Below are 21,984 nucleotides of genomic sequence, written 5' to 3' on the forward strand. Positions count from 1 at the left end.
TGACTATACTGTAGCCTTTTATATCTTAGTTTTACAAACAAAACCATCATCTTATTTTCCATCAGCATATTTCAGACTTAAAATAACGGTCACTTGTTACACCTCTGACAAATTACACACTGACAGTAATACTTGAAACAGCTATCAAAGGGAGGGGAATTTATTTATTTATTGACTTGCTGATTTATTGATATACTACAGAACTTGAAAAACTTATCCCGGTGAATGGAGAAATTATTTATTTACTTGTTTATTTATTCATTTCACTGTGAAATTTATGAACATTACAGGCACACAATAGCGCCCAGTTATATAGCTGGAGGAAAGAGGAATCCCCTGGGTAAACAACCGATGTCTAGCAAGTCAGTGGCGAATTTTCCCACGTGTGTCTTACATATGGATGAAAGGCAAGTGGTCTTCATCAAACGTATGACTGCTCCATGTGTACCGTCGTCCATACCAGGAACCCAAGAACACTCAGAGCTGGGGAATCTAGAAATGTCCCTCGCAATGCCGCGACTGAACACGTAGGTCCTCTGTGCTAACTGCATGATGCAGCTGCGTGAGAACGCCATGGGCATTGTACTTCATGTGCAGGTTTAAAAACACAAGTATTTACTCAAGAACCACTTTGTATTGACAATTAAGCACAAATCGGCTGGTCATAGAGTGTATACCGACTTCAAAGGATGCCTTCAACTGGAACATTTGATGAAGGTGATGATTTTCAAACGCATGAATGCAGGCAAGGTACGTAATAGCAAGGTGTTAAAATCCATTTTTTCAAATTTATATGTATTCGTCTATTCTTAGGGAGAGGTCACACATTAATTCTACGGGTAAGTAGTCACGTGATCGTTAATTGCCCACTTACGTCACACTTGGCTCATGTACTGTTTGCAAAGTTTTGACTAGGTGAACCATTCAGCTTTACTGTTAGATAAGTGTATATATTCATTCGCCAAGTGTGACGTAATTGCCAAAATAACCAGTTGCTTAACCTCTAGCTCCATCACCTATTCTGAACATGGCTTAAACTGCAGTCGTACATGGGAAGTTTTTCCAGTTTGGGCTTTTCCCGGGCTCGCCCCATTTTCTTACCACTATACAGCTAACCGCCGTCGTGTAAATGAAATATCCTCAAGTTTGGTGTATCAGTCAAATAAATAAATTTATTCTGGATATTTCGATGGCGCCTGGATTAACGCAAGCGGAAGGATTAACGCATAAAGATGCGCGTGACAAAGTATCCTATTTGAGACCATGAATGTCCGTGGGGCATTTGGCGTTTTACTCGCGCCAGCATGGGGACTCGGGCCAACACGGCGGTGAAAACCGTGTGTAAATAACATGGGAGTTAATAAAATGTCCTGCTTCACGGCCTCATAAGCCCAAAACCAGCTTTTGTTGACGTTCACAACTTACATATGGTGTACCGATTGTTCTGTAGTCTAACACTAATACACTATAAATTCCGGTTTAGTTCTCAGAATATCATCCAAAGTTGTTCATTTCTATGTACCTTCCCATGTTATCTTTCATATATATATATATATATATATATATATATATATATATATATATATATATATATATATATATATATAGCTCATGCGAATGATTGTGCCTGGATGTGCGCGGTTTAGAATACATGTACATATACTAGTTATCGGGGAGGGCGATAAAGGACATTCGATACATAATGTGACATACTAAAACATGCTGCGACATCATGGATACATCAATCTATGTGGAAATTAGTCACCAAGCGATACCGGTAGTTCTTAGGTACTTGACAAACCTCCCAAACCAGCAAGAGCTGGATTCGAGCCCGGGACCTCACTGGTGAAGACCTGACTGCCTGCAACAAAAGTGGCATATTGGACGAATGACTTGTAACAAAATAAACTTCGTTTAAGATGATCTATGAAGAGAAATCTTTAACTGAGACAGACCAGAGAAATTCACAAATAACAAGCAACATTACAAAAATCTTTAAAGTGTCGAATCCTGGGTTATACCACTGAACTTTAAATTGGTTATTTACAATGACATTTTACTTATGCACATATATTTATGCATTTATTTGATTGGTGTTTTACACCGTACTCAAGAATATTTCACTTATACGACGGCGGCCAGCATTATGGTAGGTGGAGACCGGTGGAAACCCACGACCAAGCACAGGTTGCTGACAGACCTTTCCACGTATGCACATATATGTACAACTATATGACTTCTAAGAAACGACCGATGACCCGTTCTTAAGCTTACCAACTGAGAGATGAAAGAATGGGCATGCATCGATCTATTTCCATATTGCTTCATTAACATTCACACTGGATGATCAAGTAATTAATGACTTATTTCTCCTTTAGGGTTATGTTCTCCATATCACCACTTAACCATAGTCTGGGTGTATCAGAATCATGACCAATGGAAAATGCATAGCAAAGGTCATTTGTAGCACTATGTAGTGCTCAATGAGCTTAATTATTAGACCCCTGGAGCTAGGCTTACTGGGTAAAGGAGATAAACCTCGAGGCCGGATTAATGGGAGATTATCGAACTGTTCGTGGTTTATTCTGCAGAACATGTTCATATTAAATAACCTAATCTCCAAGAAGTGTTCATACTGGCTCTTGGCATCGTACAAATTCTCCTTAACAACGTCTTGCTTTATAAGACCGTATTCTCTCGGACTTATCACCAAACCTGAACATTCAGTTCTCAAGCTCGGTGTGAACAGCGAACCGACCTACCTCTTCGACAAGATGGCTGACCTTCCCGAACTTTGGAACAAATTGTCCAGCACCGACAGCCAGTCTCTCCTGAAGAAACACTGCACACAGGAGGTGTACGACAAACTGAAGGACAAAAAGACCAGTAATGGTGGCACTCTCGCTGACTGCATCCGATCGGGATCGCAGAACCCAGAAAGTGGAGTTGGTGTATACGCGTCCTGCCCAGAAGGTTACACCGTCTTCGCTGATCTTCTCAACCCAGTGATTTTGGACTACCACAAAATATCTGAGCTGAAACACCCAGAATGTGACTTCGGCGACATGGCGAACCTGGGCTTCGGTGACTTGGACCCTAGCGGAGAGATGATCGTGTCGACCCGTGTCCGGGTGGGTCGGAGCCATGCTAAGTACGGCTTTCCTCCCACCCTCAACAAAGAGCAAAGAGTGGAGATGCAGAACATCACCAAGGCAGCCTTGGAAGGCCTCACCGGAGAGCTCAAGGGTACCTACTACCCACTGGAAGGAATGACCAAGGAGACTCAGAAACAACTCACAGACGACCACTTCCTGTTCAACGATAGTGACAGGTTCCTCAAAGCTGCCGGAGGATATGACGACTGGCCCGCGGGCAGAGGTATCTTCTTCAACGACAACAAGACATTCCTTGTCTGGGTGAACGAAGAAGACCACATCCGAATCATCTCCATGCAAAAGGGAGGCGACTTGTCCGCAGTGTACAAGAGGCTGGTTGCAGGCATCAAAGAGTTGGAGAAGAAACTTGAGTTTGCTCGCCTGCCCCAGTTGGGCTATCTAACCTTCTGTCCTAGCAACCTTGGCACAACTCTCCGTGCCAGCGTGCACATCAAGATCCCAAAAGTGGCGGCGATGCCCGAGTTCAAGGAAATTTGCGACAAACACAACTTGCAAGCACGTGGAATCCACGGAGAACACACGGAGAGCGTGGGAGGTGTCTATGACATCTCCAACAAGCGGCGAATGGGCCTGAGCGAAATCGAGGCGATTCAGGAGATGAGACGTGGAGTGGAAGAAATCATTAAGTTAGAGAAAAGTGCGTAAAATTACAGACATATCGGTGTTTTATTTCTCTTCCTGGAACTGTTTTTTTAAACCAACGTTTCTCTTTAAGGAGGTAGTTTCATTTAACTTTTAATTGGGCTAAAACCAAACACTTTCGATAGCTTGAAAGGTGAAGGGTTGGAGAAAAGAAACAGGACAAAACAGTGAAAAGGATAATATTTATGAATTCGTAGTAGTTGTGAATTGTGTGTTGAAATGTAATTTATGCCTGATATTAAACCTTTAAAAGCTGCTCACAAGATAAAAAAGAAGTTATTCATTCTTTCATTTGAAAATATTTTACGGTGTTGTAAATTTCGTTATCAATGTCCGTGAATACTGTTCCACCTTAATTAAGTTACGCTGAATAGTCAAAGTCAGAAAATAGGCTATTACACTCTGCTTACGTGTAACTGTTTGTTTTGTGTATTATACAGCAGTAAGGAATATTTCACCGATATGACGCCAGGCAAGTTTATGGAGCAAAAAAAAAAAACAAAAATTGCGAGGGCTTGGAGATAACCACTGTGCTTCGACAGATAGCTGGATTCGAACTTGCACCCTCAACGCCCAGTGACTTACGAGTAAAGGTTATACCAATGCCCCTTTATCTTCTAACATAGACCATTCACTTAAAGAGGGAACCTGGGTGCAAGACGTCGAATTTGTATATATTTGCGTTTGTTTGCTGTGTTTTTCATCACTAGTTTTTCGTTCTTTATGCCGATTAACGAAACTACTTTATAACTTTTCATTTTCTAAGTCAGTCCCACACCTGATTTTATTTGCTTTATGTATATTTGTAGAATTTAAATGAAAAGGCTCAATCTGACAAAAGTTTAGGCTTCTCCATAAAATATATATTTTTGACAGCGTCTGTCATAAATTTCATTTGTCCTATATTGAACGCCATACCATGACGTCAGTTCAACAGCCTCGTGTTTCGACCTTGCTCTCGACACGATATGGCTGAAATATTGCCGATGTGGCGTTAAACCATAATCATTCATTCCATGACGTCAGACGATTTCAACTCAGAAAACCATGCGTCCATGAAACTTCGGCAAACCTTGCAGCATGCGCGGCTTTCATCAGTAGCAAACAGCCAAACAAATTTCTTCTCCCTATCGTGTCTGGATGGGGCTTCATTTCTGGTGTCTGACATGTTGTTTGTTCCAGTGGCGGAGCACTTCATACATCTGTTGTCAGTGAGATTGGCCTGCTACAGGCACAGTAACGTGTCGCCAAAGTGATCATCTAGTAAACGCACTTGGAATCTTTTCTGTTTTGCAACACAAAGTAAGAAGTACAGTCAGCAGACATATCAGGCTTTGGTGGGTGTGCCAACTGTTATGCGACTTATCCTTTCACATGAGTCCCAGTACTATTGACATATCACGAATAGATAATAGGTTTTCAGCCGACAGCATGTAGAACGCCCACATGCATGTAGGCGTCAACTAGGGAGTCGCTGCTGACTGAATTCAAACTCACTGTAATTATATGTATTTAATTAATTCATTTACATGTATCTGGCTTGTGTTTAAATTTTATTTTGAAATTATATGAGCTTGTATGTCTATATGGTTAAGTTTTCGATGGGCTGAAGGGCGTCCGTGGTTATTGTGCCAGCACGGCGCAATGACACAGGAGCCTCTCACCAATACATTCGCTGTACATGCGAGTTCAAGTCCAGCTCATGCTGCCTTCCTCTCCTGGCCGTACGACTGACATAATGGGGACTCTTTCTCATAACTGTTCATCGTGTCGGCCAGCGAGGGCCCTTCGAGTCATACATTGGGCACGGACTGTAGTGATTCGGAGAAGAACACATCATTATTTATTTCCATGGCGTTTTATTTATTACCTTAGTTTAAGACCTCAAGCCACTATCAGGACCTGTTTTATAACCTAACCTCTCACAGGCCTTTTTTGATTGATTAGTGCTTTACGCATGCCGTGGTTTATATAACGGTGACTATATAGGCCTACATTTACTCACATTAATTTCAATTACTAGTGTTTTTTTGTATTTTTTCTCACACCAGTTTAACACGCTTCCCCAGATGGAGTACGACAGACTACCCTCTCGGTATCGTATATAAACCAGTCGATCGAAAAATAGCGACACCTTTTCATTAGTTACTAGCCTTCAGGTTGCATAAGGTTGGTGTTTTCATTTTTGTATTTCTGTTCAAATTAATCAATGTCACTTTCAGCTATCTGTATTACGTTTGAAGGCCATGAGGAAGGGCTCCCTTTTAGATGAAATGTCGTTATTTCTTGTTTAAAGACAGCTATCAAACACCAGGTATAAACTAATTGTAGTTAATTGTGTGAGGAAAACGGACACATTTAGGCCTATTAGGCAAACTGCACCTGTGAAGCAAGCTACCAAGCATCTGACATAAACGAAATGAAGTTCTGACGAGAGCTTCCAAACATTTGCCATTAAATGAACGGTAGATGTGACGAAAGCTACCAAACGTTTGCCGTTAACTGAACTGTAGATGTGACGACAGCTTCCAAAGGTCTGCTATAGACAAACTGTAGCCTACATGTGACGAAAGCTTTCAAACGTCTGCATGCCATAAGTGAACTATTGATGTGACGAAAGCTGTATCGTACAACTGTCATAAGCGAACTGCAGATGTGACGAAAGCTACCAAACGACTGCAGTAAACGAATTCTATAAATGTGAAGAAAGCTACCAAACGTCTATATACCACATGAACTGCAGCTGTGAAAACAAAAAGCCTTCCATGAAGGGAGACTACTCTCGTCATTTGCTGACGAATACAAACCACTGATCGTTCCATTTGTGCCCCAGTCTCAATTATAATGACGTCCCACCATGGATGACCTATACGACCCGAACACAGGAAACCAAAGCTTATATAACCTCTAAAGCACACGTTGTCCTACATTTGTCAAAATGCTGTAGGGACAGGCCCATCTAAAACGTGACCAACTGACATGTCTTAGTTTTTTTTTACCGCTCTGTGCGCGAATACGGCTACACCAAGTAGACGTGTTAAGTAAGCTCAAAACACAAACAGATTTCGTAGCAAGGCTACCAAAGAGCTCGCCCTGTAGGAGCATGAATGTATAACTTTAGATTAACCTATAAAGTACTTAATCATTTGCCTTAGAATAGATTCTGATCTTAAGAGAAAGGGGACGTGCATAAATATCAGGAAGTTTGGGATTTACTGTACTTAATTAACACCCATAAAATAAATAAATAAATAATTTATGGTTGTTAATATGCACATTGTTCATCCACAAGGGAACATCTCCCTCATGGCATAGTGTTTTACATGTATAAAAAACGTCAGCTACATAAATACAGTAATACCGTCCCTAACATTTACCTGGCGAAGTTGTGCTCGCCAAAATATGGAGTGAATACTGCCGATGCAGCGTTCAACATTAAACATTCATTCACGAGTCGTGAAGCTTGTAACATATGGTAATAAATATTAAACACAGCGCATCAACGATGGAACATACCTTCCTGTTATTGTTCTCTACAAGTATATACAAAACTTCCGCTCAATAATATACTTTTTATGATACGCCTGTACCTTATAATAACGCTAATAATGTGTATAGGGGAAATTTTCAAATGTTGGGAGTCCTGCAGTAATAATTAAAATGGCAGAATGTACCAGCACAATCTTCATTACAAAGAAAATAGGCTTCGCCCTCCATCCAAACCCAAAAATCTTCCTCATTCCCATGAAAAAGATTTTCCCTCAGACGGGGCAAGCCGTGTCTTTAAAAATCGTATCAAATCCATCTGAAGCATTAGGATGGGAGGAAACGTGATAGTGACCACAATGGCTCATGGGTCAGTGTGCTATACTAGTACCCAATTACCAGGCTATGGATGCCCCAATGCATAATTACATTATAATTACATGACAGAATTCACATTTGACCTGCAATATTATGTACACCGTAACCAAAACTATTATTTTGTCACCAGGATTAACAATCTCTGGAATGGATCGGTATGAAGTACACTGCGTCTTACCCATGATATTTAATTTCGTTTCTAACACCTGACAAATTTATTTCCCTAAACGTTGCATTCTGCACACATCAAGCTCAGCGACAAATAAGAATGAATGAAGTATGCATTATGCTTACTTGCTGAACAAATACAAGGAAAACAAAAATTCTCGAACTCTGCCAAGGTCTAGATGATTCTGGTGATGGTATTACCCTCAGCAAAGGCCTCCTGTTTGACAAGGTAGTCTCTGTCACAGCTGAAGAAATCCGCGTTCCATCCTTCCACACAAATACAGTCAAGACCTCCAGGATCATAACGATAAATCCTCATACTGTACGGACCGTACATCAATTAGCCCAAAGTACAAATATACAAACCTGCCTCAGCGAATAACACAAAATAATCCTATCAAAATTCTCACTTTCCAACCAATGCCAGGATTGTTTATTTCACCATTCTGCACTGAAAGAAGGAACATTCTCTTTAGTTGTATGTCTTGTTTCTTCTTTTCTGGGCATTTTTTTTACATCTCAGACACACATGGCCCAGCACAGTATACCCCTGGCGAAAAGAGCTGATTTGTAAGTCTAAAGATTTTTCTGGTGTACAATTTCAATTCAACTATCGTAATGTTATAGGCAGGATACAGCTACTATTTAGGGACATGTAGTTTAATAAAACACATTCTGATTTATCATACGTGTATCAGTCAGGCAACATTTGATTCCCTCTTCTCCAGCACTATTCGGTTCAACGGAGAGTTTTACCTAAGTCCTTACAAGCTCAATATTCTCTCTTTGGCAAAATACCAATGCTTGACTTCCTGAGATTTCCCATTGTATACATATCAACACTAACTAAACTACTGTGTTTATCCTGCCTCTAAGGTCTTAAGTACAATAGTATAAACTGGGTTATTTACAGCACAGTCTGGTCCTCAACATTTTCATGGTACTTGTATTCCATTCTGCTATGTCTGCACCCACTGACATTAACCATTTCTTACATGCACACATTTGGGTCTTGATTGGAAACTATCATGAATATGTGCTCAAATCACTGAAGTCACTGTCACATAAGGCACCAAATCATTGGTGACAAAAAGTACTTCAATGTGGCCTGGTCTTGCCTTCCACCAAAAGGACACATGTCTGAAGTGGGGCAGTTCGCCACTAACTCATCAAAGGTTGGTGGTTTATTTTGGGCACTTGTGCTTCCTCCAATTATAAAAGTGGTAACCTGTGTACAAGTGAAAAATTCTTGAGTATGCCTTTAAACCACACCAAAATTAATCATTAAACTAAATCACAGTCGAATGCCTTGAATCCTTGCCACCCTTTAATCCCTCTAATACCTTAGATTTTGATGAAAATGCAAAACCGCTGGCCAAAGAATTTGGTTAAATGTGCACGTAATACAGCACAGTTCAAAAAAATGCAATGGTCAGAGGAATACAACTTTGGCTTTTCTAAGTGCAGAATTGACAAATAAGGCCCCATCCTGACAGGATATACAGCTAAATCTATCCAAAAAAGTCCTCCCTCTGATGAAATATAAAGGCCAAGCTCTCTATTCCTTCTATCAAACCCACCAACTTTACCTAACTTTTGCTCATTCAAACGACAACCTAGTAAGTCGGCAATTGTTTGGAAAAGCATGAAGTTTACAACAAGCATGGAAGAGCAAGAATGGGCCTCAAATTTGTTGTGAAGAATATGTCTGTTCACATCCCCTTGATAACGAGGTTGAAATAGGCTGTTAGTCCTATTAAAGTAAATGCAAAGCATGGCGGACGGAAAGAAAGCATGATCACACTGCCTCAACAACCACATCAGCTCACTTGGAGTCCTTTCATGCAAGATCACCTTTCCAGAGTTAAGGGGCCAGTATTGGGACTCTACGTACAAGCCCGCCATGCTATCTGGATTAGGAGAGATCCTCAACTGTGACCTTAATAAAAATAGTGTCTTCAACAAGATAAGGGGGTTGCTCCACTGTTGACTGTGGGGCAAACATGGGGCAGCCACTGGCTACATTCATCTCTGTGGCTGGTCGTTTAAAACTGCTGCTGTTAACATCTGTTTGAAAGGAATCAGACAGATCATGGCATCGCGATTGCTGATCCAGCAACATAAGGTTGACTCTCTTGTGAAAAGGCCATTCCAAGAGAGCATCAAATTCACCCCGCATAACCACAAAGAAAAGGGACATGTGAGATCCCTTGCCCACCCCATCTCCGTTGAGATACACGCGGGCACACATCTTGTAGCTGAAGCGATGCATATAGAAGGGCTGGCTGTACAGGGAGATAGTCTTGCCACTGATGGCCTCTTGCTTGCGGCGCTTGTAATCGCGGATCTTCCACATCAACTGTCCATTGTAGCTGGCTGTTTCTAAGATTTGGAAGCGGATATCCATCTCTGCTAGACGAACATCTTGGATGCCTATCTGCTGTTCTTGTCTAGCCAACTTTGTCCTCAAATCTGGAATTTAAAAACATTCCACTATCAGCAACTATATCACAGTCAAACATCACAACCAATCATCAGTGAATTAGTTACCCTAAATGACTATAAATTTCATCCATGACTAAACTGCCAATTTTTCCTGATTCTAAGAGTTCTATAAATTTAAAAAGGTGTTCAACAAGGGATAATATTCTACTGGAAAGTTGTAAGTTTTAGCACCGAAAATGCTCTTTTGAGGCATTTATTTGCCTATGAAAATGCCCTTTTTGAGCGAAATTTTAGATTATTTAGGGTAATCAGTTAATAAAGATATGTTTATTGGAGCAAACCCAACTGACCTTTCCAAAAAGGACCAATGATTCTAAAATTTTTACTGTGCTTTTGATGGAATTTTTAAATTTTTTTTACTTTATTTTCTTTCGAAGTCAAATTGTTTAAAATTCATACATTCATTAGCCAGAATGAAAAACATTTCTGAACCAATCTACTCTATATTCCCTGCCAGGGTTGGGTTACCCCTGACAAATAATTCTTGAAGGATGGCCTTACCATATTTTGTACTCACAGATCACCTCAGAAGTACAGATCATGAACCATCACAATTACATTGAAATGACAAATATGGACATGCAAGGACTGTGATTTTAAGCCACATCAAACCTTGGTGATGCTTTTGTAAGCCACCTCAAACCTTGGTGATGCTTTTGTAAGCCACATCAAACCTTGGTGATGCTTTTGTAAGCCACCTCAAACCTTGGTGATGCTTTTGTAAGCCACATCAAACCTTGGTGATGCTTTTGTAAGCCACCTCAAACCTTGGTGATGCTTTTGTAAGCCACATCCATCCTTGGTGATGCTTTTGTAAGCCACCTCAAACCTTGGTGATGCTTTCAGGTGCATGCATTTTCATCTGAATTGTCCTTGAACCTCAAGCTGTGTTCTTAGTACATCATGATTTTCAGCTGTAAAACAGCATTGTTGCGACTAAAACCAACACCTCCAAGTGGTGGTGATGAAGTTAGCCAAACATAATGTTCACAATGGGCTTGGTTGTGGTGATAAAGACCTTTTCTGTGACCATCATGTTTTGAATTCTACAGAACCATAACTCTCCATATCTACATAAATCTCCATGAATGAGCTGAAGAGTTCACCTTCCACTACAGAAATCATGTGAAACTCCTGATGAAGATGCGTGAATGAAGACAGATGGAAAGTTCAGGACAAACAAATGACCACGTCCTCACACACATACAAGTACATGATGTATGCTGCCAGTATAAAAATGGAAATTCCTGAGCTTATCAAACAGGACGACCTGTGGGAAGCACATCTGACATCTTTGTGATCTGAAGGGCTCTGTTCAAATGTAAGGGTGAAGGCCTGGAGGTAGCACAATATTAATACATAGCCAGGTAACAGATTTATTCTGGATGTTATTAGAACATCCTTTACCAATGAAATACACCAAACTCTCTGTATCAATGTTGCAGTTGTCAACGTTGCATTTGGACACACAGTGAAAAACTGGGTATATGATGTTATGTAATATAATGGGGTTAACTCTAAATCTGTCTTACCGTGTCAAGAATAAGTTCCACTCAGAATCACTCAGCAGGCAGAGCTTAGCATTATAAAGTTTTCTGGTTGAGAGGTTCCTACACAGTGTAATAACAGGTGCCACGAATTAAAAAGCAGATTATCTGTCAGAGATTTAACTACAGCAGCCAATCAATCAGGGTGAATAAACCTGGCCTGATGTGCACCTGTTGTCACTGTATAGTAGGCTTATCCACAGAAGATTAGAAATACACAAGCAGTTCCGTCAGTTAACTTGGCTTGACCTTGGAATCCAGAAAAAGAATCCCGCATATACTGAAAGTATCTTTATGAAGATTGGAGATTGTTTGTAAGACAGACATTGATTTAACCCTACTGTACTACAACTGTACGGAATGTGTAACACATCACTAAGGTACAAAGTATTTGGAGTTTCTGTGTCACTGTGCAACCATTCAGCGTTGACGTGATATCCTATTACTGTCCTTACCACCTGGCACTCCTTCAGTCCCTCCCATGGTCGCAGAGAAGCTTTGGCTCCCACCTGTAGATTCCACTTCTGTGATACGCTGATCATACGTCAGCAAGGTCTCTTGAATGGTACTCACATCCTCTGAACATTTATCTACATCCTCCTTCTTAGCAAAATCTCCCAACTTTCGTTCCATAGTAATAACACGTTCTGTTAATGTTACAATACGTATCTGAAATAAAGAATTTCAAAAGTAAACTTCAATAGTTCAATACACAGATGTAAATCTGTCATTAAATATACAAGGGGGCCTCCGTGGCAAAGGTGGATAACATGAAAGCGTGTCCCAATGAGCCTCTCAACAATTTGGTCGCCGTGAGTTCAAGTCCAACTTATGCTGGTTTTCTCTCCGGCTGTACCTCCAACTCCAAGGTCTGACAGCAACCTGCGGATGGTCGTGGGTTTCCCCGTGCTTTGCTTGATTTCCTCGAACCATAACGCTGGCCACCGTTGTACAAGTGAGATATTCTTGAGTATGGCGTAAAACACCAAACAAATAAATAAATCAAATATACAATTAATGCACATAATTGATTTCCACTTATGACGCACTGTACCACACAAATCATTTGACGATGTGAAATCATTAGGTGTGTGTACATATACTGTGTCTTCTTGTGGCAGGGCCAGTGCATGGCTGCCAGAGTAAGCCCCCCATACAAGTATATGCACATTTTCCTAACACTTTGTTGCAAAGATTCACAAAGTTTAATACACATTGTGATGAAAATGAAAACAGTCAGACAGTCTTGCTTCATTTTTCCAAAATTTAGTTATCAAGAAGCATGCATGAACTGAATCTGTTCTTCCTTTTGAACAAAATATAACTATGGACTATGACATGTATGTTTGCCAGTCTCAGACATTCAGTTTCCATCAATTAAAACACAGGTTGCTATCCAGCACAGCCTGATATCTATTCTGAGAATTATCATATATCCAAGCCACAATTTATTTTTTTAATTTATCTGACTATTGCTCAATGCCATACTCAAGAATATTTTTGCATATACAATAGCGGTCAGATATATGGATCGAGTTAACAAGACTAACGGAAGAAATTAACAACCTATGGAACGTTTCTGACAAACTTTTCTCATACCCTATGTACAGATGCTGTATGCCCCCCATATTTTTTTAAGTCACACAAGTGCTTACTGCCATTTAACTCTCAATAACTGCTAACTGTCCCCAAAGCTCCAACAACAACGACAGTGAGATCATCCAGAAGTTCCCTGTTCAATGCCAGGGTTAACCCAGAGTTATAAACAATGATGTGCAACAGGATACATGTACGATGAAGCTGTCTTTGACAAATACTGAGAGTTATCTCCCATGTCTTTTGGATCATGCTGAAAGGTGTAACCAACAGGTTACTCATTAGATTCTGTCTGCTCTCTTGTGTTTCAGGCAATCAGAAATGTGGGAATAAATGCTTGAATATATGAAAGTGAATGTTGTCTATCTGAAAATCATGTAAAACACATTTTTTTGTTGTTGCACGTGAATCCACTGTCTGGAGTTGAAAAAACCAATCACATTCCAATCTCAAACAACCTCTGGCATATTATATATGAATAATACTCAAATTTCTCATCCTGTTTGCATGCTTTTGAGCAGTGGACATTTATTTTCACACACTGTCAAAAATATTTCATTTAGCAAGTTAACTAATTAAACAGACAATCCAAGAAAATGATTTCTCCTTCTGGTGAATGTAGAATGATTTAACATTGTGAATGACTCTAAAACCATTTCAGAGGGCCTCTGTGGCTCAGTTGGTTAGCGCGCTAGTGCAGGGTAATTAGGCAGGCCTCTCACCAATGCGTTTGCTGTGAGTTCTTCAGTAAAAGATAAACTGATCAAAGGGCAACACAAGTGTTGTTTCTCACCTCATTCTGGCTTCCTCTCCGGCTGAATGTGGGAAGGTTTCCCCTGGGCTCTGCCCAGTTTCCTCCCACCATAATGCTGGCCGCCATTGTATAAGTGACATATTCTTGAGTAAGGCATAAAACACCAATCAAATAAATAAACAACTAAAATCATTTCACTAATTAGGCCTACACGTACTTCAGTGTATCATATCATTGTAAAAATTTTGAACCCAAAACAGAATTTCTAGATCACATTCTCAGAAATCAGAAATATAAAGGAAATATAAGCATGAGTGGTTACCTGCAATTCCTTGTTGCTTGTCTGGAGTTTTGACACTTGTGTTGTCAGTTCCTGGTTCTTCTCCACTTGTCGCTGAAGCTGTTCTGCCAGAGTAGTCTTCTGAGCTGTTAGCCCCTGGATAGAGTAGTGAGGTACAATGAACATTCAAATACAAATATGGTGATTAAACTAGGAACACATGAACAGTTATGGGGCTTTTCCAAACTGAATGCTGCTCCATGGAAAGCCCAATTGATTGGATTGTTTTTAACGCCATCTCAAGATTTTTTCACTTACACTGTGCTAGTCACTTCTGTGAATGGAGGAAACTGGAGTGATAGGGTTATTAAAACCACAGACCTTCAACAATTTACTGATAAACTTTACAATGTGTCATGCACATGAGAATGCACAACATACTGGTGGAAGAGAAGTTCTTCAGTAAAAGATAGACTGATCAGAGGGCAATACAAGTGTTGTTTATCACCTAACTTTACCAAGGGCCCTTCAACAGGGAGAGCTGGGGAACAAATAATCAGGCATGATACTTGATAAAAAGAGAGGCACGTGTATTTTACTTTATCCAGTAGAAACATCTATATGTACATGTATGTAGTAAATATTAGGACAGGTCTGACAACAGCTGTAAGAAACAGCATTTAATACAAGTGTAGCACGTGCCCTTAGGCTGAACTTGGTAACATATATCTAGGCACAGACCTAGCCACGACAGGAGACCCAATTCAACCTAACAAATTGCAGATGTTACTGTAACAATGATGATGAAATTTATTCCGTGAAAATACAACACCTGTTCTAACATACAATCCCCATAAGAAAACCTATGCTACACCTCTGTTTGACCCTATCTACAAGTAATACGTAGTTGCCACAGTGCTCTTCCGGCAACCTCGTCCGTCACGGCAACTTCGGTAATTACTGTAACCCATTGACACTAGCAGCCCAGCTAGCTTCTATCGCCCTCCTGCAACCAGTATATGGTAGTCCCAGTTTCCTTCAGTTCTGCGCAGTATCTCCCAGCTTACACGGCACCCCGTCCCTATATGGCAGTCCCGATTTCCTTCAGCCCTGTGCAGTACCTCCCGGCTGACATGGCACCCCGTCCCTACACGGCAGTCCCGGTAGTTACAGCAGCTCCGGCATGCTCGAACATGAGCTATAAAGCCTAGTCACATATGTATATAAACGCTCTTCAGTCATGTCTATTAGGCCTGTACAGTATTTACAGTATTCAACTCCCTCTCGATTAGCCTATATAAGCGACAGTTAAATGCCCCGGGGATCTACACACCCACCGCACCAGCTTGCTGCTTCTTCCCTCACTGTTCGATGCTCTGATTTCAAACCAGCTACCCGGTCCTCGAAATCGCCTGCCTTATATAGAACAAACCACATGGCTATCCGTCTAGACATGTCATCAAACATGGCAGGTCATCTCCAACCAGGAAGTGAATTCGCTAAACTGGTACATTAGTGTGGATTACCCTTTACTGCGATAATCAATCAACCAGTCAATCATCAGTATACTCAAACTTCATTGACAGATAACAGGACGACGATACAGGAAGGTATAATGTTTAATACATGACCGTAGAGGTCACGACTACGACCACACAGCTGACCATCACAAAGTCCGGTAACTCTGTTATGCAAGTACTGTACCTATATTATATTTATACATCTTCATTGTGGCAATGTGGTGATGCTGATGACATATACACATATAAGATTACAATATTACTCATAAATTCCTTCGAAATTGCTTGCCACTATTATCTACTGGATCTCTTTTTTGTCCTGTTCAACTAAATGAATCAACTAATGATGTTGCAGGTTAGGACTTTAATAAAGCTGTGATTGGGTAACAATTACTATGACACCCAATACGAAAATAAAGCATTGCTGTGTTTGATATTTTGAGACATTTGAGACTTTTCAGCAGAACTCACCTTCACAACATCCTTAAACTCCAAATTTTCCATTTCCATGGATGAGAAGTGAATGGTCAGCAGATCCAGATGGGCCTGCACATTCTCAGCCTCATGCTTCCTCACAGCAGCATCCGAACTACCCTATAACAACAACAACAAGTGTCAACATTGTCCAGTGTATGTTCTCAATTCTAATTTCCTCCCACCTGAGAGTGAAATTGACACTGTGTGAGAAATCCATGAACACGCGTGTTGTAAGACCACAGGGAAGTATATACCCAAAACCACCTTTACCAGTACTCATCATTTTTTTCTCACTTTGTAAATAGTAAAAATTTGAAACAGTATTTGTAAATGTAATTGTCATGACACCCTTGGTTCAAACAGCTCGCTACCTTACATGTACATACTAAAACATAAGATATCATTTTACTCAATACCCCGAATAACGTGTAAAGGTAGTCTTGGATATCAATTTCAACAGTCCTTCCACTTCATATGCTAACTTATTTTTGAGCAGCATTTTTTCCCTTGAACAATACAACCATAACCTGCCCACTAGTCATGCCAGTAAGACTCTGAAGAACAAATGAGAGATATGTTGGAAACACAACCTAGTTACAGATGGCTTCCAATCAAAACAATGCTTTAGCCAAATGATTCAACAACAGCTCTATGCATCACAACTTACCGCAATGAGTAGTATGGAAGTGTGGCTGAAAATCTCAGTTGTTGAAACTTACAGGTAGGTATTTGTTGAACTATGAGGGGTATCGAGTGAGTCAGTGAGTGCTTAGAGTCTGTTTGTATATTTCTCTGTTGGGGCTATTGGCCTTAAAAAATGTTTTCAATCAAATTTAATATTTACTTACCAAGACTGAAGTTCATCAAATTTCTAAAAAACAAACCGACTGGTTGGCAAAAATACCATACAATAATCTATATACAAACAAAGTACTGGACAGGCCTCTTCTAAAGCTAAGACATTCGTCTTTCATGAAGAATTTAAAGATGTTTATTCTTAACAATCTTTGTATATTAAACTCATAAGTATAATAATTTAAAGAAACTAAGCAGATGATTGTCGAATGTTCATGGAAAATACTGCAATCTTATATAGATGATATGAATGACAGCAATAAGTGCATGCTCAAGTTAAACCACATCCGTCTGTCTTGAGTGAGTGAGTGAGTGCTTGGGGTTTAATGTCATACTTAACAATTTTTCAGTCATATGACAATGAAGTAATCCTTAGAGTGCATGTAATGTGCCGCCTTGTTGTAGGACGGATTTCCACCGCTCTTTTATCTAGTGCTGCTTCACTGAGATGCCTTACCGAAGGCAAGTAAGCTGCACCCCCTGAGCCATTATACTGATATGGGTCAAACAGTCGTCAAGCGAGGAAGTAACAATTTCCTCTTTTAAGGTCTTGGGTGTGACTCGATCCAGGATTGACCCTGGATCTACCACCTCCCGAAGCAGTGAGGTGTATAGAAGTGTGCAAAACAACAGCGAGTTTTGAAACAATGGCATAGGTTGATGTTTCAGTATTGCACATGGTATATTCCTAGAATCAAACTGACTTACCTCAAACTTACAACCAGCTGATTGGAATTTACAAGGTTTAGGTTTATTGGGACAGGCTTTTAAATGTTGTGGTAACTGAAAGACAAAAAGGTCCAGCAATAGAATCTGTGCTTACATGTATAGGCCCAGAAAAAGAGCTAAAATTCTCCTTACGTTATATGAACAACAGCATCCTGAATGAAGGTGGAGATATATTATTCAACACATTGTGTGTAGTGGTACTGTAAGTCACATGGTCACTCAGTGATGGGATATGGAAATAATCTAATTGCTCACCCTTTTCGGACATAAAAGAGAAACTTCCAGTGCAATTTATGCACATTTGATTTTGAAAACAAACCAACGTTGGTTGGATTGGCCAGTTTCAGGCCTTCAGAAAAAGTATAATTATATCAATTAACACAGAATAATTCCCTGAGAATATGCTTGATTAAACACTTAACAAACGTTGACGAATTAGAGTATATGGACTCAGTACCACATGCATCCTCGCCCAATATGAGGGTTAGTAGTATTTCCGTATCCTGTGACTGAGTATACACCACACAAAAAATTTATCCTGCAAAAGACCAGTCAATTCAGTGCAGAAGACCTACTTATTTAAATGAATCGCTTCAGTGATGTAACCACTGTTTTCACAACAGAACCAAGGGAGATAACCTCGTCAGCAGACATATACAGCTGCAGACCCGCCCCACGTGATTGTTGCCATACAACAAAAGTTGGAGTATTTTGTCTGATATCTAACAAATGTACCTACAAGTACCAACAATCAGAACAGATGCTTCAAAACTCTGTACACAATTACGTGTACATATATAAACATATAAAATTAAGTGGTAATGTGGTTACTACAGTGTACACTGTGCCTTATGACACATTTTCTCCCTATCTAATATGTACTTAATTAAATCCCGCAACCCACTACCTGAGTAAAAGATTTAACAACATGCTCCCAGATGGGACAGAGATCCTGAACACAGAATAAACGACTAACCTGCATCCTTTGAAATGGTTTAACAGCGCAGTTGTAGGGGCAGTTTATCAATACGGCTGGGCAATCATTATCTATGTGCCTCTGAAGCAAGAACACATTCAATGAGACAGTGTACGGCTGACAATTACATTGGTATGGAAAACGCCTCATGTATTACTGTGTGCTGTATGCTATGTGAATAAACACATTCCAGCCTCACAAACACTGTGCCCTGACCACCATAAGGACTGAATCCTAAGCAAAAACGGTTAGATTTGTGTCATTTATTTCAATTACTGGTGTTGTAAACTGTTTTGGAGAAGCACTAATTCTTCAAACAAACCAATATTTCACAGATCATATATCCTATCACACATGTATATGTATGTTATCTGTCAACAACATTTTTACACATTCATGTATAAAAAAAAAAGCTAGACTGAGCTTGGGGCGTGCCTCCGTGGTCCAGTGGTTAGCGTGCAAGCGCAGCACAATGGCTCAGGAGCATCTCACCAATGCAGATGCTGTGAATTAAAGTCCACCTCATGCTGGTTTCCTATTTAGTGGGAAGCTCTGTCAGCAGCCTGTGGATGGTTATGGGTTTCTCCTGAGCCTTACCCAGTTGTATGATGGAAATATTTTTATACAATGTACAATGTAAAACAATGAAATAAATAATTGCATTCATTTTCACTTCTGTGGCCCATAAAATCTGACAAAAGCAAAAGGTGCAATAAAATTAGACAACCTTTATGTGGTCAATCAGTTTAAATAATTTATTTGCCTGCTATATTCAAGTACATGTACAGTATATTTTATTTATATTACTGCAATAATGCTAACAGGCAGAGAACCCATGCAGAGCCTGAATAAAGTTGATCATTTTTAAAGTGACACATTTTGATCCCTACATCCACCTTAAACAGCCACTTGTTGGATAAACTGCATTTATATCAGCCTTTTTACATGTAAAGGTGTTTGCAGAAATTGGGTATATGTACATCTCTCTGACAAAACTTAAGTCCTGCATTCAACCTGATGGCTGCAGCAAGAGCAGTGCAGGTTTAAGGCTGATTCAAGAAATTTCGAAGGAACAAAGACTAAAAACTGTCAATGATACAACACAGCCTCAACACAAACAATACTCAGATGAAAAGCATACCTGATAAGTATCAAAGACCACATCTATCCCACAGTTTTTACAGTTCACCAGTCTCTTACTACACTCGTTCTCTAGGTGACTGGCCATTGCGTCTGGGGCCACAAAATCTCCACATCCATTGCTACAGCTGACTCGCTTGAAAGAACAGCTCTCGGTATGATTCTACAAATCAAATTTTACACAGGCACATTAACATGTAAACAGTTTGGATCTCGTGAAAACAAGAAGCTCAATATGATATCTCAAAACATTTCTTGTCTTACAAGTTTTTGGGGGTCATTACAAATACATGCACACATCTCCCTCATTAGTAAGCTGTTGTTGAGGATAAACCTCCCTATTCCCCTGCAGTGTTAGGCTTATAAGTGAAGCACTGTGTGTGAATTTTTTTAACCAATGATGGTCTTTGACATAGTAATTTAGGAAAGAAGACTGCCAACATTCTGATTGTTAATTGTAAACTTTCAATGAGTAATAACATGATAACCAAGCCTCTGCCAAGATACAAAATCAAGAGGTTTTTCTCAGTGAAAGCATGTATATTTATATGTTGTGTGCAACAACAACTTTAGCAAAAATATTTGCTGGACATATTTGTGATTGTGTTATATTGTAGGATGTGTTGTAATGAAGGATGTTGTAAAGAGGGAGTTGTGTATATGCAAATACAGTATTCTAAAGTGGCAAATGATATTCTTCAAAGAACACAATTCCACTGGAGTTTTTCAAAACCATTAGGTTCGCTATCGGCACTGCTGTTTTGCTAGCCTCCAACCATAGTGTAAACATGAAGCTGAATAGCTATTCTAATTCTTCAACCTTTTCAACCACCTCTGCAACCAATATTTTGAAACATTCTGGGAGAACTATGGGGTGTAGAGAAACAGTTTTATGAAGCTTGGATCTTTAAGACCTGAACTTACCATTTTAGAGTCATTTTCATAATAAATGTATGCATAAATTCTACAGAGAAAGAGTATGTTGGCAGGTGAAAATGTTGAAGATTTACAATAACTGACAACTGTTCTTGATACCTTGAATTAATTCTTTGGGAGGACAGGTATGAAAGCCAGGAAATCCAACATCGCCAACAGCAACAATACTGGATTATGTAGAGTGAAATAAATCAATTCCAACTGTGCCTAAACCCCAAGCCCTCGCTCACTCACTCACTCTCTCTAACTGTCCCTTTGTTGATCGCCCTCAAGTCATGATATCAGTACTTGTATTAACTTCACTGGTATATAACTGTTCCAGGTATCTTGCTCACAAGAACATGTGAATTCCAAGAGGGCTGATAGCAGCCATTTTATATGTAGAGTGCTGAAATCTGTCCCTGCTGACCTCAAGCCACCATGGCAGTATGACATGGTTGGAAACTGTTCAAGATATCTCGTACCACAACAAACATGATGATCAGGAATCCAAGATGGCTACACAGCAGCCATACTGGATTACTCAATTGTGTGTGGAAAACTCAATTCCCAATTCTTCCTTCTCCAACCAAGCCATTGTATAAATGTAAAGGTGAACTTGGTTGGTTAAAAACGCTCCACGATAATGTCTTGTCAACATGGACAGTCCAATGCATGCCATACATGTAAGCATTGTCCTAAAATGTGCTTGCACATGAACATGCACAATGTAGGACAGCTGACTTATTACAGTGGCTAAAATCCGTATCAGTTAGGCAATTTACCTTAGTTAGAGTTAATTTAGATTTAACTCAGAGCTTGCCTGTAGGAGACACACGA

The 21,984-nt window shown here is 39.9% G+C and overlaps 2 protein-coding genes across 2 annotated transcripts in view; one reads left to right on the forward strand and one right to left on the reverse strand.

Moving 5' to 3' along the window:
• Positions 1-2,774: 2,774 nt before the first annotated feature.
• On the forward strand, positions 2,775-3,821 carry LOC135468490 (arginine kinase-like). Its single transcript, XM_064746773.1, has one exon. It carries the CDS (start codon positions 2,775-2,777, stop codon positions 3,819-3,821), a length of 1,047 nt encoding a protein of 348 aa, XP_064602843.1.
• A 5,487-nt stretch (positions 3,822-9,308) lies between these two features.
• Positions 9,309-21,984, reverse strand: part of LOC135466906 (TNF receptor-associated factor 3-like) — a 35,866-nt gene continuing 23,190 nt past the window's right edge. Inside the window, exons 5-11 of the mRNA XM_064744659.1 lie at positions 20,199-20,392; positions 19,090-19,234; positions 18,093-18,167; positions 16,524-16,646; positions 14,575-14,688; positions 12,358-12,571; positions 9,309-10,322 (exon numbers count right to left, since the gene is read on the reverse strand). Coding sequence (XP_064600729.1) covers positions 9,766-10,322; positions 12,358-12,571; positions 14,575-14,688; positions 16,524-16,646; positions 18,093-18,167; positions 19,090-19,234; positions 20,199-20,392 — 1,422 coding nt within the window. The 3' untranslated portion in view covers positions 9,309-9,765. The remainder of the gene's footprint in view (positions 10,323-12,357; positions 12,572-14,574; positions 14,689-16,523; positions 16,647-18,092; positions 18,168-19,089; positions 19,235-20,198; positions 20,393-21,984) is intronic.

The sequence above is a fragment of the Liolophura sinensis genome, chromosome 6, assembly GCF_032854445.1.
Source record: "Liolophura sinensis isolate JHLJ2023 chromosome 6, CUHK_Ljap_v2, whole genome shotgun sequence".
Classification (NCBI taxonomy): domain Eukaryota; kingdom Metazoa; phylum Mollusca; class Polyplacophora; order Chitonida; family Chitonidae; genus Liolophura; species Liolophura sinensis.